Source organism: Entelurus aequoreus, linkage group LG04 (genome assembly GCF_033978785.1).
Source record: "Entelurus aequoreus isolate RoL-2023_Sb linkage group LG04, RoL_Eaeq_v1.1, whole genome shotgun sequence".
Classification (NCBI taxonomy): Eukaryota; Metazoa; Chordata; class Actinopteri; order Syngnathiformes; family Syngnathidae; genus Entelurus; species Entelurus aequoreus.
The window spans coordinates 5070936-5085960 of NC_084734.1; the positions used below are offsets into that span (position 1 = coordinate 5070936).

General features: G+C 38.6%; 1 protein-coding gene across 1 annotated transcript in view; it reads right to left on the reverse strand.

The window, feature by feature from the left end:
* LOC133648209 (dedicator of cytokinesis protein 2) overlaps positions 1-15025 on the reverse strand; it is a 337149-nt gene that overhangs the window by 31746 nt on the left and 290378 nt on the right. The window contains exons 36-42 of the mRNA XM_062044062.1: positions 12271-12361; positions 10684-10794; positions 10479-10568; positions 6438-6542; positions 3524-3665; positions 1789-1870; positions 1617-1701 (exon numbers count right to left, since the gene is read on the reverse strand). Of these exons, the coding sequence (XP_061900046.1) occupies positions 1617-1701; positions 1789-1870; positions 3524-3665; positions 6438-6542; positions 10479-10568; positions 10684-10794; positions 12271-12361 (706 nt within the window). The remainder of the gene's footprint in view (positions 1-1616; positions 1702-1788; positions 1871-3523; positions 3666-6437; positions 6543-10478; positions 10569-10683; positions 10795-12270; positions 12362-15025) is intronic.

Below are 15025 nucleotides of genomic sequence, written 5' to 3' on the forward strand. Positions count from 1 at the left end.
TTTTTTACTTTGCATCTTATAACTTTCAGAAAGAAAATTAAACATTAAAAATGATTTTAGGATTTTTTTTTAAATATACCTTTTTATCTTTTAAATTCCTTCCTCTTCTTTCCTGACAATTTAAATCAATGTTCAAGTAAATTTTTTTTTTTTATTGTAAAAAATAATAAATACATTTTAATTTAATTCTTCATTTTAGCTTCTGTTTTTTCGACGAAGAATATTTGTGAAATATTTCTTCAAACTTATTATGATTAAAATTCAAAAAAAATATTCTGGCAAATCTAGAAAATCTGTAGAATCAAATTTAAATCTTATTTCAAAGTCTTTTGAATTTCTTTTAAAATTTTTGTTCTGGAAAATCTAGAAGAAATAATGATTTGTCTTTGTTAGAAATATAGCTTGGTCCAATTTGTTATATATTCTAACAAAGTGCAGATTGGATTTTAACCTATTTAAAACATGTCATCAAAATTCTAAAATTAATCTTAATCAGGAAAAATTACTAATGATGTTCCATAAATTATTTTTTTAAGTTTTTCTCTTCTTTTTTTGGTTGAATTTTGAATTTTAAAGAGTCGAAATTGAAGATAAACTATGTTTCAAAATTTAATTGTCATTTTTTTTCGTGTTTTCTCCTCTTTTAAACCGTTCAATTAAGTGTAAATATCATTAATTATTAATAATAACATAGAGTTAAAGGTAAAATGAGCAAATTGAATATTTCTGGCAATTTATTTAAGTGTGTATCAAACTGGTAGCCCTTCGCATTAACAAACTGGTAGCCAAACTGGTAGCCAAACTGGTAGCCCTTCGCATTAATCACTACCCAAGTACCCAAGAAGTACCCAAGAAGTAGCTCTTGGTTTCAAAAAGGTTGGTGACCCCTGCAATAGAGACAAATGTTTCTGATATTTTTGTCACTTTAGAGAAAAATACAAAGGACTTGATATCGTCAATGTCTCTCTGATTGTCAGAATAATTGTATCGAAGTTATCACTAAACTTTGTGTTTCAATGAGTTCCCGGCAAGCAGACAAAAGCTGTCTTCCATCTTACCAATCAAAAGGCCTGTAAAACTCCACTGTGTAGGATGGGAAGCGACATGAAGGTGTCGGTTTCTTCCATGTATTGTAATCCACAGGAAGACTTTGTCTTGACCCGAGATCTGCAAAGCGGAGAGGAAGCAGGACCTTACCCCCCTCCAGGCACTTTTTCTTTTAACTGTTTTGTAACCAAATGCGACGGCTGTTTACGACCCCCTTCCTTTAGAAACAGCTCTTGCCATGTAATCAGGGAAAGTCCAAATAAAAGAGGAGGCGTACAATCTTTGGTCAGAGCGTGGTGGGACACTGTACAAGGGTACAGGTCTACGCGTCTCTCCTCATTAAACCAAATTTAATTCTGTCTCTGTTTAATTCCTTGCTTCTTGTCTTGTTTAATAGATGTCATCAGTGCTTGAACCTGACAATGATAACACCAATCCAAACTGACTTGTGATAGATAATCGTGTACCTAATGTTGTGACTTAAACTACACCAGAGTACCAGAGCCTCGTCTCAATCTGACAGCAACTTGGTATTCATGTTCCCCACTCGTCCATAAACATCCACTCACAGCAAACTCGTTGTTCGGGTCCACGGGTCCTTTCCTCACGGGTCTGGAATAGCGGAACCGCTGCACGTAGTTGGACTTGTAGAAGCTAGATTGTGTCAATCAAAGGTCAGCGTCATTGAAATGTCTCCTTGTTGGCTCCTGGCATACATTCTCCTCTTCAAATAGCACTGACTTGATGATCTGGTCCGGGACGGGTTTGTTCTTCAGGCGGGGAGGGATCTCTAGCACGGGCTGCACGGTGAAACACTGAATATCTGTTTTACACCGCTAAGGAAACACAACAGTCTTGCGGACTATAAATACTGGTAGATCAAGTGTTTAAAAGGCTTCTTCAACTGGCGGCACGGGAGCCAAATCTGACAGCATAGTGGCCCCTGAGGTCTGTTCAAAACTTGGGAGGAAAACTCTCAGGACATTCAGTTGATTACAACTGGACTGTTTCGTCTCTCATCCAAGAAGGATAGACTTAGATAGGTCAGATCTAGTCTGAGACTTAGATCTGACTAATCTGCCGTATTTTTCGGACTGTGTGCCTTACAGCCCGGTGCGCCTAATGTACGCAATAATTCTGGTTGTGCTTACGGCCTCGAAGCAATCTTATTTGGTACGTGGTGTAGTGATAAGTGTGATCAGTAGATGGCAGTCACACATAAGAGATACACTACCGTTCAAAAGTTTGGGGTCACATGTAAATGTCCTTATTTTTGAAGGAAAAGCACTGTACTTTTCAATGAAGATAAAGAAATACACTCTATACGTTGCTAATGTGGTAAATGACTATTCTAGCTGCAAATGTCTGCTTTTTGCTGCAATATCTACATAGGTGTATAGAGGCCCATTTCCAGCAACTATCACTCCAGTGTTCTAATGGTACAATGTGTTTGCTCATTGGCTCAGAAGGCTAATTGATGATTAGAAAACCCTTGTGCAATCATGTTCACACATCTGAAAACACTTTAGCTCCTTACAGAAGCTACAAAACTGACCTTCCTTTGAGCAGATTGAGTTTCTGGAGCATCACATTTGTGGGCTCAATTAAACGCTCAAAATGGCCAGAAAAAGAGAACTTTCATCTGAAACTCGACAGTCTATTCTTGTTCTTAGAAATAAAGGCTATTCCACTAAATTGTTTGGCTGACCCCAAACTTTTCAACGGTAGTGTACGTGTAGATTGCAATATGACAACACCACAATTGTATATGTTCCATTGAAAATTTAGAACATTACACGCGGCGCTCCAAAATCTATCAAAATGTTTTTAGTAGGACTTTGGTAAGCTATGAAGCCACACCGCTTGATGGATTGTACTGTGCTTCAACATAGGAGTATTATTATGGTGTGTGTATAAGGTAAGACACATTATCTGGCATTTTGTTTCGCAATATTATGCAAAAGCAACTTTTCTTACCTTCTGGTACCTGCTGATCTGTATTTTGGATCTGCATAAGTCCTGAAAATTTGGGCGCGTCTGCCTTTGTAGTTTGTGCCGACGCCGTAGTTGATAAGCTTCTTCTTTTTCTCTATCTTCTTGTTATGTGACATTCATCCTCCGCTGTTGCCATTTCTAATATAAAGTACTGTAAAGTTCTTACTTATATCTGTCCGTAAACTTACCATGAAAGCACTAAAACATACCGGTGTGGTGAGTTGACATTATTCACCCAAGGAACTTTAGTTATTAGAGAGTTCCGGTCGGACGGTTTTTCACGGGACACATTTCGGGCGTTGTTGTTGCACTAGTGAGCCACGGATGAGGTGTGCCTTTTGTATGAAAAAAAAAACCTGACTAGACCCGCTCATCGGCAGTGCGCCTTAAAATCCGGTGCGCCCTATGGTCCGGAAAATGCAGTATGTTGTTTGCAGCAAATCCTTCCAAATCGCAGCATCTGTTGGCCAGACAAGGATACACTGCAGGGGAGAGTTGCAGATGTCGTCCCCCGGCATGGTGGTGGTGTTGAGGCGCACGGCGCTGGGGAACTGACTCATGAGATGGTTCTGGAAGTCCTCTCTGCGCTCGTACTCTTTACCTCGGTGGATGAACACCTTGTTCTGTTGGAAAGGAACATTTACTGTGCAATGTTTCAAAACAATTCTATCTTGCTCCTCTCAAACTGAAAATGGAATTCTATCTGTAGCTATAAGAAATAAACACTCTCTGGGGCAGTTGTTTGGACTCTACAGCTTTTCTATCTTTCTATAAAGTGTGAAAGCTCCAAAGCATTCACACATATGTTTTTTTCTTCTTCTTCTCCAGATTTTGGCGCGCTCTACCTTCCACATTTTTCATCAAATTCAAAGCGTTCCAACTTCAAACTGTTCAGTCTATTCGGGAATCGCAGGCTTTCCCTTGAAAAATTCAAAAAAATTCCCAGATTTCCCAGAATTCCAGGGTTTCTGGGAAATGTTTCCCATTCAAAATGAATTAGCCTGTTTTCAAACTTCCACCATTTCCACAGTTTTCAACCCATTCATACCATTCCACCTTCAACATATTCCACTCGACCTGGAAATTCAAACTACCATTTTTCCAAGTTCAAAACAAGTATAGGATTTTCCAGAATTCCTGGTTTTCCAAAACCCTATTTCCACCCTTTTTTCTGGCGACTACTCCTTCCACATTTTTCAACGCATTTCAACCGTTCCACCGTCAGAACATTCCTTTTTTTGAACTGGAAAAATTCCCGGTTTTCCCGAAATTCCAGGAATTCCGTAATACCATTTTTCAATTCAACATGTTACTACTTCAAACAATTCAAACCGTTCCAACTTCAAACTGTTCAGCCTACTTGGGAATCGCAGGCTTTCCCTTGAAAAATTCAAAAAATTCCCAGATTTCCCAGAAAACCTGGAATTCTGGGAAATCTGGGAATTTTTGGAATTAGAAAATTCCCACAATTCCAGGTTTTCCGGGACATTATTCCCATTCAAAATGAATTGGCCATTTTTCAAACTTCCACATTTTTCAACCTATTCAAACCATTCCACCTTCAACACATTCCACTCATCCTGGAAATTCAAACTTTAATTTTTCCAAGTTCAAAAAAATCCAGGAATTCCCTGAATTCCCTTTTTTTCAAACACTTTTTTGACTCTTTTTTTCTGGCGACTACTCCTTCCACATTTTTCATCAAATTCAAAGCGTTCCAACTTCAAACTGTTCAGCCGATTCGGGAATCGCAGCCTTTCCCTTGAAAAATTCCAAAAAATTCCCAGATTTCCCAGTACTCCAGGTTTTCTGGGAAATGTTTCCCATTCAAAATGAGTTGGCCATTTTTCAAACTTCCACCATTTCCAAATTTTCAACCCATTCAAACCATTCCACCTTCAACACATTCCACTCATCCTGGAAAAACATTCCTTTTTTTGAACTGGAAAAATTCCCGGTTTTCCAGAAATTCCTGGAATTCCTTAATACCATTTACTACTTCAAAATTTCTTAACCAATTTGATTAAATTCCAACACCAACCATTTCAACTCATTCAGAACATTCAAGGGTTTTAAAATTTTCCAAAAAATTCCCAGTTTTCCCGAAATTCCTGGAATTCCTTAATACCATTTACTACTTCAACATTTCTCAATCGTTTTGAAAATTTCCAACACCAACCATTCCAACTCATTCAGAACATTCAAGTCTTTTAACATTTTCCAAAAAAATCCCGCTTTTCCCGAAATCTCCAAATTTCCATGAAATTCCCATTGAAATGAATGGGACATTTTTTCAAAGTTCCACAATTCCCACAGTTTTCATCCGATTCAAACCGTTCCAACTCCAAAATATTCAGCCTGTTCAAAATTATGTGCTGTCCTTGGACAAAAAAAAAAAATCCAATAATTTCCAAGATTTCCCAGTTTTCAGGGTACATTTTCCCCATTCAAAATGAATTGTCCATTTTTTAAACTTTCACATTTCTCACATTTTTCAACCTATTCAAACCATTCCAACATCAACACATTCCACTCACCCAACTAACACTTTGCCAAGTTCCAAACCAAACTCCAGTTTTCCTGAAAATTCAAACTATCATTTTTCGAAGTTCAAAACAATTCCAGGAATTCCCTTTTTTCCAAACCCTTTTTTCTGGCGTCTACTCCTTTCACATTTTTCCACCCACTTTTACCGTTCCACCGTGTAAATATTCCTCTTAATCAGGACAAAAAAAACTAAATTGCTTTTTGAACTGGAAAAATTCCCGGTTTTCCCGAAATTCCTTAATAGCATTTACTACTTTACTACGTCAACATTTCTAAATCGCTTTGAAAAATTCCAACACCAACCATTTCAACTCATTCAGAACATTCAAGTGTTTTAACATTTTACAAAAAATCCCCTTTTTTCCCGAAATTTCCATGAAATTCCTATTGAAATGAATGGGACATTTTCAAAGTTCCACATTTCCCGCATTTTCCATCCGATTCAAACCGTTCCAACTCCAAAATATTCAGCCTGTTCAAAATTGTGTGCTCTCCTTGAAAAATTTAAAAAACATTCTTGTATTTCCAAGATTTCCCAGTTTTCAGGGTACATTTCCCCCATTCAAAATGAATTGTCCATTTTTTAAACTTCCAAATTTCCCACATTTTTCAACGTATTCAAACCATTCCAACATCAACACATTCCACTCACCCAACTAACACTTTCCCAAGTTCCAAACCAAATTCCGGTTTTCCTGGAAATTGTGACTCTTCAACATTCAAACTATTCTTTCACTACATTCTGTCAGCATGTCAGTTCAATTTCAGCATTGGAGCTTTTATGTCAGATTCTGTGCATAGTGCTGTTACTGTACATGTACATTTTACCACCAAACACGAACACACACCCTGAGAAATGGAGGGTAGCCCTGCCCGTAGTATCCAACTGCAAAGTAGTCCGGCTTGGGCCTCAGTATCTTCATTATGTTCTCGTAGAACTTTGCTTGTTTCTCCTGCAGACAGAGAGAGGGAGGGGGGGAAAAAATCCATACTCGGTGCATTCCATGTGCAGTTGTAGCATTATTTTTTTCTTTTATCTAATCGCAACGCTGCTCTCAGCAGAATGCGAGGACTTAGATGGTGATGGATGATGAAGAAAATAAAGTGCACAGCATTCAAGGTCATTTCTACAACCACATAAATTCTACATTAGCTGAGAGAGCAAACTGCAGGAGTTGTAATGAGGGATTTTTCTCCAATGTTGCAAAAAGGTGAGGTCCAACCAGTGAGGAGGTGTTTGGAAGAGAGAGATAGGCGTCGAATCAAAGGTGGAGGGTTTGAAATAGCTCAACACAAGCTATGAATATAATGACTTTAAAGGAGCCATATGTAATCATTTCATGTCAAGTCATCATTAAATGGCCCAGATATGTCAAAAGGCATTAATAAATCATGTTCTTTTCCAATACCTCTATCACTGAATTGATTAACGTGGACCCCGACTTAAACAAGTTGAAAAACTTATTGGGGTGTTACCATTTAGTGGTCAATTGTACGGAATATGTACTTCACTGTGCAATCTACTAATAAAAGTTTCAATCAATCAATCAATCAACTGGTAACAGTAGTTCAGCCGGGATATGCTCATTTCAAAATTAGATTTACAGCCCCGAAATGTTGTTATTGTTTTCATTTCGATGCCCCGCCCTCCACCGTTTGACCAATTAGAAAGTCTGTGAGTGTGTCACATCCAGGTTGCTAGTTACACACCACCATCTTCCTCCAGCTACTGCCACTGGTAAAGTTACTAAACATGTCAGACCTTAGTCAATCTAAAAGTTACCATTCTCAACTTATTCATGACAAAGTCAGGAACAAAACGAGGATTTGTATCGGGGATGCCTTTGAAAGATGGAGACCATTGAAGGCGGAGAAGACTTTTTCATCTGACGCCAAACTAGCTAATTTCCTCCTTGATAGGTAAGTCAGGCATTTACGTTATCTTATTACTTGTAATAAATGGAAATGGACATTTGGTATATAAACTATATTGTCAAATACAGTCTATGATCTTGTCTGACAAAGCTAGTATGTTCCTGCAACCAATGCTTAGTGTGATGGTTCTTAGCTCCTAGTGTAATGCTTAGCATGCTAGCCCGGTCAATGACACATGGACATACAGGCTAACGGGGGAAATATATGCTCGTTAGCCTGTATGTCCATGTGTAGTCCAACTGACAGGCAACATATATTGTGTACAAATAAAAGCTATGTGGATATGGGTAGTGTCAGTGCCTATTTCCTTCTTAATATGCTGATATGCTAAGGACATGTGTTCCAACATTAGCACGACTGTCGTCATGGCAATGTGAAAGGTATGGAGACAGCCAAATCACATGATAAAAAAATTCCTCATTCATGTTTGCATATTGTGGACTACATGTACCAAGTTATATGGCAATCTGAAAGGTTTCAAACAATAGCCTATAGGCATACCTTGGTAAAATGTCTCCTCTTTAGTTTCGGGCGTACATTAGGCTGCTAAGCATGCTCTACTTATTGTCACCAGTATAACCATTGCTAGCGTTGGTTGTAGTTGGTTTTAGTCTTTGTTTTCTGATAGTACTGACAATAACCATGTGATTGCTATTTGTTGTGATATTGTACTTACTTCTTCCTGAAAATAGCCTAATTTCTGTGTAAAATGTGTTGGTTAGAGATTTGTTATTGACAAACTGCTTGTCTATTCAGCTATTATGGTCCCAGCACCTCAACCCAGCAGTGGTAGTTTGAAGTTCCTTGGAGTAGCCCAGTCCATCCAGCTGGATTCGTATGTATAAGTTGCCACGTTGTGATCCTTTTCAACTTATATTCAATTGAATAGACTGCAAAGACAAGATATTTCATGTTCACACTGAGAAACTTCCGTTTTTTGGTGCAAATAATCATTAACTTAGAATTAAATGGCAGCAACAAATTGCAAAAAAGTTGTCACAGGGGCATTTTTACCACTGTGTTACATGGCCTTTCCTTTTAACAACATTTGGGAACTGAGGAGACACATTTTTGAAGCTTTTCAGGTGGAATTCTTTCCCATTCTTGCTTAATGTACAGCTTAAGTTGTTCAACAGTCCGGGGGTCTCCCTTGTGATAAGTTGTGCTATTTTAGGCTTCATAATGCACCACACATGTTCAATGGGAGACAGGTCTGGACTACAGGCAGGCCAGTCTAGTACCCGCACTCTTTTACTATGAAGCCACGCTGTTGTAACACGTGGCTTGGCATTGTCTTGCTGAAATAAGCAGGGGCGTCCATGGTAACGTTGCTTGGATGGCAACATGTTTCTCCAAAAGCTGTATGTACCTTTCAGCATTAATTAACCTCTTAAGGCCCAAGCTGTTTGTTTACATGCTTTTTATTTTATTTGTCTTTTCTATTTGGGCTTATTGGACCCTAATTAAAATTAAAACTAAGAATCATCTTTTGATATGATGTACACTAGCGTTCAAAAGTTTGGGGTCACATGTAAATGTCCTTATTTTTGAAGGAAAAGCACTGTACTTTTCAATGAAGATAATTTTAAACTAGTCTTAACTTTACAGAAATACACTCTATACATTGCTAATGTGCTAAATGACTATTCTAGCTGCAAATGTCTGCTTTTTGGTGCAATATCTACATAGGTGTATAGAGGCCCATTTCCAGCAACTATCACTCCAGTGTTCTAATGGTACAATGTGTTTGCTCATTGGCTCAGAAGGCTAATTGATGATTAGAAAACCCTTGTGCAATCATGTTCACACATCTGAAAACACTTTAGCTCGTTACAGAAGCTACAAAACTGACCTTCCCTTGAGCACATTGACTTTCTGGAGCATCACATTTGTGGGGTCAATTAAATGCTCAAAATGGCCAGAAAAAGAGAACTTTCATCTGAAACTCAACAGTCTATTCTTGTTCTTAGAAATGAAGGCTATTCCACTAAATTGTTTGGGTGACCCCAAACTTTTGAACGGTAGTGTACTTAGTCCATAAGTAACAAACGTGTACTTCATGTGTAGTGACATGCTAATTCTTATTTTTACACTTTTTTTTTTCCAAATTCCATTGTATGTTATTCTCTTCTGACACCACCAGATGGCAGTTTAAGTGTCCACATAAGTGGCCATAAGACCCCAATTCAGTAGTGTACACCATTTTGGAAATAAGAGCTAAAAGGTGCTGTCCACGCATGTGGCCACTAAGCCTTTAGAGGTGGATCGAAGGTGCGTAATATCATGGCTTACGTGCAGTGATTTCTCCACATTCTCTCAACCTTTTGATGATATTACGGAGCGTAGATGGTGAAATCCCTAAATTCCTTGCAATAGCTGCTTGAGAAATGTTGTTCTTAAACAATTTGCTCAGGCATTTGTTGACAAAGTGGTGACCCTCGCCCCGTCCTTGTTTGTGAATGACTGAGCATTTCATGGAAGCTGCTTTTAAACCCAATCATGGCACCCACCTGTTCCCAATTTGCCTGTTCACCTGTGGGATGTTCCAAGTAAGTGTTTGATGAGCATTCCTCAACTTTATCACTCTTTTTTGCCACTTGTGCCAGCTTTTTTGAAACATGTTGCAGGCATCAAATTCCAAATGAGCTAATATTTGCAAAAAATAATAAAGTTTTCCAGTATGAACACTAAGTATCTTGTCTTTGCAGTCTATTCAATTGAATATAAGTTGAAAAGGATTTGCAAATCATTGTATTCTGTTTTTATCTACCATTTACACAACTTCACTGCTTTTGTATTTAAGACCGCGTGGTCAATTGAGTATAGCCATTAATTGGAGTGGTAAAATGTATATTAAAAAGCATTTGTTGGCATTGAAAAATCCCAATGGTGGAACGTCCGCTCGGTCCTCTGTTGACATTGTGCTGCAAAAAGATGCAGAGGTCACACGTTACCAGTCTCTTGCTGAGTAGCTCGTAGTCAAAGATCTCGTTCTCGTACTGGTCAGCGAGTTCCTTGCACAGAGTAATGGATTCTTCCCACATCTAGACACACACACGCCAGAAAAGATTCGAGAGGTGAACACTTGGAAGGATGTTTTCTTGTCTGGACAATTTCAACGAAACAGATCAGGCGGGTGAGCCAGAAGACAACACTGACCTTCCCCATGTCGAAGTAGTCGATGATGGTGTCGTAGAGCGTTTCTTTCAGCTGCCGCTGCGTCTGGGAGCCGTGGAACTCAAACTGGGGGCTGCACATGTCATCGGACCACTGGAGGGGTACAAACAAACACACTCGAGCGGGAAGGACACCATGTATGATGAAAGCATGTTTCATCCATTCATTTGCTCTAGCGCTGACAGGGTGAATAGCTGCAATAAAGTCACTTGTGTGAACCACTGCACTTGCAATGACAATATTAAAACAAGTCTGCAGGCTTTAGGGCGTTTTCTATTGGGGCTCCAGTACTCTGGAATGTTCTACCGGTAACAGTTAGAGATGCTACCTCAGTAGAAGCATTTAAGTCCCATCTTAAAACTCATGTGTATACACTAGCTTTTAAATAGACCCCCTTTTTAGACCAGATCCTTTTTAACCTTCTAGCCTAAGTCTATGATCATGAACTGATGAAGCCTACTTGAATGAGAGACAAAACGTCTTCTACGACAAACCAAACCGTCCAGTTGCGATCGATTGAACGCCCTGAGATGACAATGGCCTGGATGAATAAGAACATTCATAGACCTGGGAGATGACAATGGCCTGGATGAATAAGAACATCCATAGACCTGGGAGATGACGAATAAGAACATCCATAGACCTGGGAGATGACAATGGCCTGGATGAATAAGAACATCCATAGACCTGGGAGATGACAATGGCCTGGATGAATAAGAACATCCATAGACCTGGGAGATGACAATGGCCTGGATGAATAAGAACATCCATACACCTGGGAGATGACAATGGCCTGGATGAATAAGAACATCCATAGACCTGGGAGATGACGAATAAGAACATCCATAGACCTGGGAGATGACAATGGCCTGGATGAATAAGAACATCTATAGACCTGGGAGATGACAATGGCCTGGATGAATAAGAACATCCATAGACCTGGGAGATGACAATGGCCTGGATGAATAAGAACATCCATAGACTTGAGAGACAAGCAGTTCTGCAGCAAATTCCTAAAGACACTAGAGGGTTCCTGTTGTGTGTACTGTAGTAAATGCTGCAACTTGTTTGTTCTAAAAACAGCACAGTACATTTAAGCCGGCAAATGTGGCACACCTACCTTTACTGTAATCAATCAATCAGTGTGTAAGTAGCCTCCCCGAAGTACTCATAATAGTCCATTCAAGTATACAGCCGGGTCAAAACATATCTCCTGAAATTTTACTAACAGTGCATTCGTTTTTTGGACCAAATCCTACTAAAATCCCCCAAGAACTATCTCAATGCAGTGCATACCTCTGCCCATCTGCCACGGAGTGTCCCCAAAGAGGCATGAGAGGTAATGTGTGTGTGTGTGTGTGTGTGTGTGTGTGTGTGTGTCCATCAGCATAGTCCATGCAGCCTTTGTGTCCGTCATAAACTAACCTCAGCGTTTTATCATTGAGAGGCCTCGTCGGGCTATGTTGTTTTTATCGCCGCCGATAAAAGGGCTCTCACTCAAAGGCAGGCAGACATGTGATTAGACGGGCCGTAAATGTCACTGACTCAATCCCACGTTGTGTGCCGTACCTTGAGCAGGCGGGAGTGCAGCAGCAGCGTGTACGCCGCCTCGGTGTAGTTCTCACCCTCCAGGTGAAGGTCTCGCAACTTGTAAAGATACCTGCAAGCATACACACACTAGCTATAGGTCAACCCTGGAGAAGATGCACTGTATGGGTCCACTAGGTGGCACTGTTGGACAGCCTGACATTCTTCCAAGTCTATGGGGAGAGTTTGCATCACATTCATCTCCCTCTGACTAGGAACCACATCTCTTCACCAAGTGGCGACATGCGGGACTTTCTTGCAAAAGCACTGATGACAAACAATGGCTTCCGGCTGCCTTTAAATTCAATTCCTCCTTCTGTTTGGACGAACCTGCGGCCACCTGTTCCTTCAGGGAACAATAATATTGAAAGCGTCCTTTCCTCCATCATATTTCAATCCCTCACTAAATTATTTTTCCTTGTTGATTTATTTCCTACTTTTGCCTGGAAAATACACAAAATATTCTATATACTGCAGTATAAGGTTGTCCCCATACCAATATGTTGGTACCGGTACCAAAATGTATTTTGATACTTTTCTAAATAAAGGCGATCACAAAAAAATGACATTATTGGCTTTATTTGAACAAAAAATCTTAAGGTACATTAAACATATGTTTATTATTGCAATCAAAGACCAATATTGTCCTTAAAGGCCTACTGAAATGACATTTTTTTTATTTAAACGGGGATAGCAGATCCATTCTATGTGTCATACTTGATCATTTCGCGATATTACCATATTTTTGCTGAAAGGATTTAGTAGAGAACATCGACGATAAAGTTCACAACTTTTGGTCGCTGATAAAAAAAAGCCTTGCCTGTACCGGAAGTAGCGTGACGTCACGGGAGGAAAGATAACCTCACAATTCCCCGTTGTTTACAATGCAGCGAGAGAGATTCGGACCGAGAAAGAGACGATTACCCCATTAATTTGAGCGAGGATGAAAGATTCGTGGATGAGGAACGTTAGAGTGAAGAACTAGAGAGGCAGTGCAGGGTGTATCTTTTTTCGCTCTGACCATAACTTAGGTACAAGGTCTTATTGGATTCCACACTCTCTCCTTTTTCTATTGTGGATCACGGATTTGTATTTTAAACCACCTGGGATACTATATCCTCTTGAAAATGAGAGTCGAGAACGCGAAATGGACATTCACAGTTACTTTTATCTCCACGACAATACATCGGCGAAGCACTTTAGCTACTGAGCTAACGTGATAGCATCTGGCTCCAATGCGGATAGAAACAAAATAAATAAACCCCTGACTAGAAGGATAGACAGAAGATCAACAATACTATTAAACCATGGACATGTAACTACACGGTTAATCATTTCCAGCTTGGCGAAGCTTAACAATGCTGTGTTGCTAACGACGCCATTGAAGCTAACTTATCAACCGGACCTCACAGAGGTCAGTGTTCCAAAACAAGAAAAACAATTACAAAAATTAGGGGTATTTCATTTGAACTAAGCAAAATTATCTGCCAATGGACAATATCGGCAAAAAAGCCATTATCGGACATCTCTAATCTTTCTACCAAGCCTTATCTTACTAAAAAGTAGTGTCTGTAAATGGACTAGACCAGGGGTCACCAACCTTTTTGAAAGCAAGAGCTACTTCTTGGGTATTGATTAATGCGAAGGGCTACCAGTTTGATACACACTTCAATAAATTGCCAGAAATAGCCAATTTGCTCAATTTACCTTTAACTCTATGTTATTATTAATAATTAATGATATTTACACTTAATTGAACGGTTTAAAAGAGGAGAAAACAAGAAAAAAATTACAATTAAATTTTGAAACATAGTTTATTTTCAATTTCGACTCTTTAAAATTCAAAATTCAACCGAAAAAAAGAAGACAAAAACTTAAAAAAATAATTAATGGAACATCATTAGTCATTTTTCCTGATCAAGATTAATTTTAGAATTTTGATTACATGTTTTAAATAGGTAAAATCCAATCTACACTTTGTTAGAATATATAACAAATTGGACCAAGCTATATTTCTAACAAAGACCAATCATTATTTCTTCTAGATTTTCCAGAACAAAAATTTTAAAATAAATTCAAAAGACTTTGAAATAAGATTTAAATTTGATTCTACAGATTTTCTAGATTTGCCAGAATAATTTTTTTGAATTTTAATCATAATAAGTTTGAAGAAATATTTCAGAAATATTCTTCGTCGAAAAAACAGAAGCTAAAATGAAGAATTAAATTAAAATGTATTTATTATTCTTTACAATAAAAAAAATACATTTACTTGAACATTGATTTAAATTGTCAGGAAAAAAGAGGAAGGAATTTAAAAGGTAAAAAGGTATATGTGTTTAAAAATCCTAAAATCATTTTTAAGGTTGTATTTTTTCTCTAAAATTGTCTTTTTGAAAGTTATAAGAAGCAAAGTAAAAAAATTTATGAATTTATTTAAACAAGTAAAGACCAAGTCTTTAAAATATTTTCTTGGATTTTCAAATTCTATTTGAGTTTTGTCTCTCTTAGAATTAAAAATGTCGGGCAAAGCGAGACCAGCTTGCTTGTAAATAAATACAATTTAAAAAATAGAGGCAGCTCACTGGTAAGTGCTGCTATTTGAGCTATTTTTAGAACAGGCCAGCGGGCTACTCATCTGGTCCTTACGGGCTACCTGGTGCCCGCGGGCACCGCGTTGGTGACCCCTGGACTAGACTGATCCACCAGAGTCGGGCTCACATCCCCAGATACACAC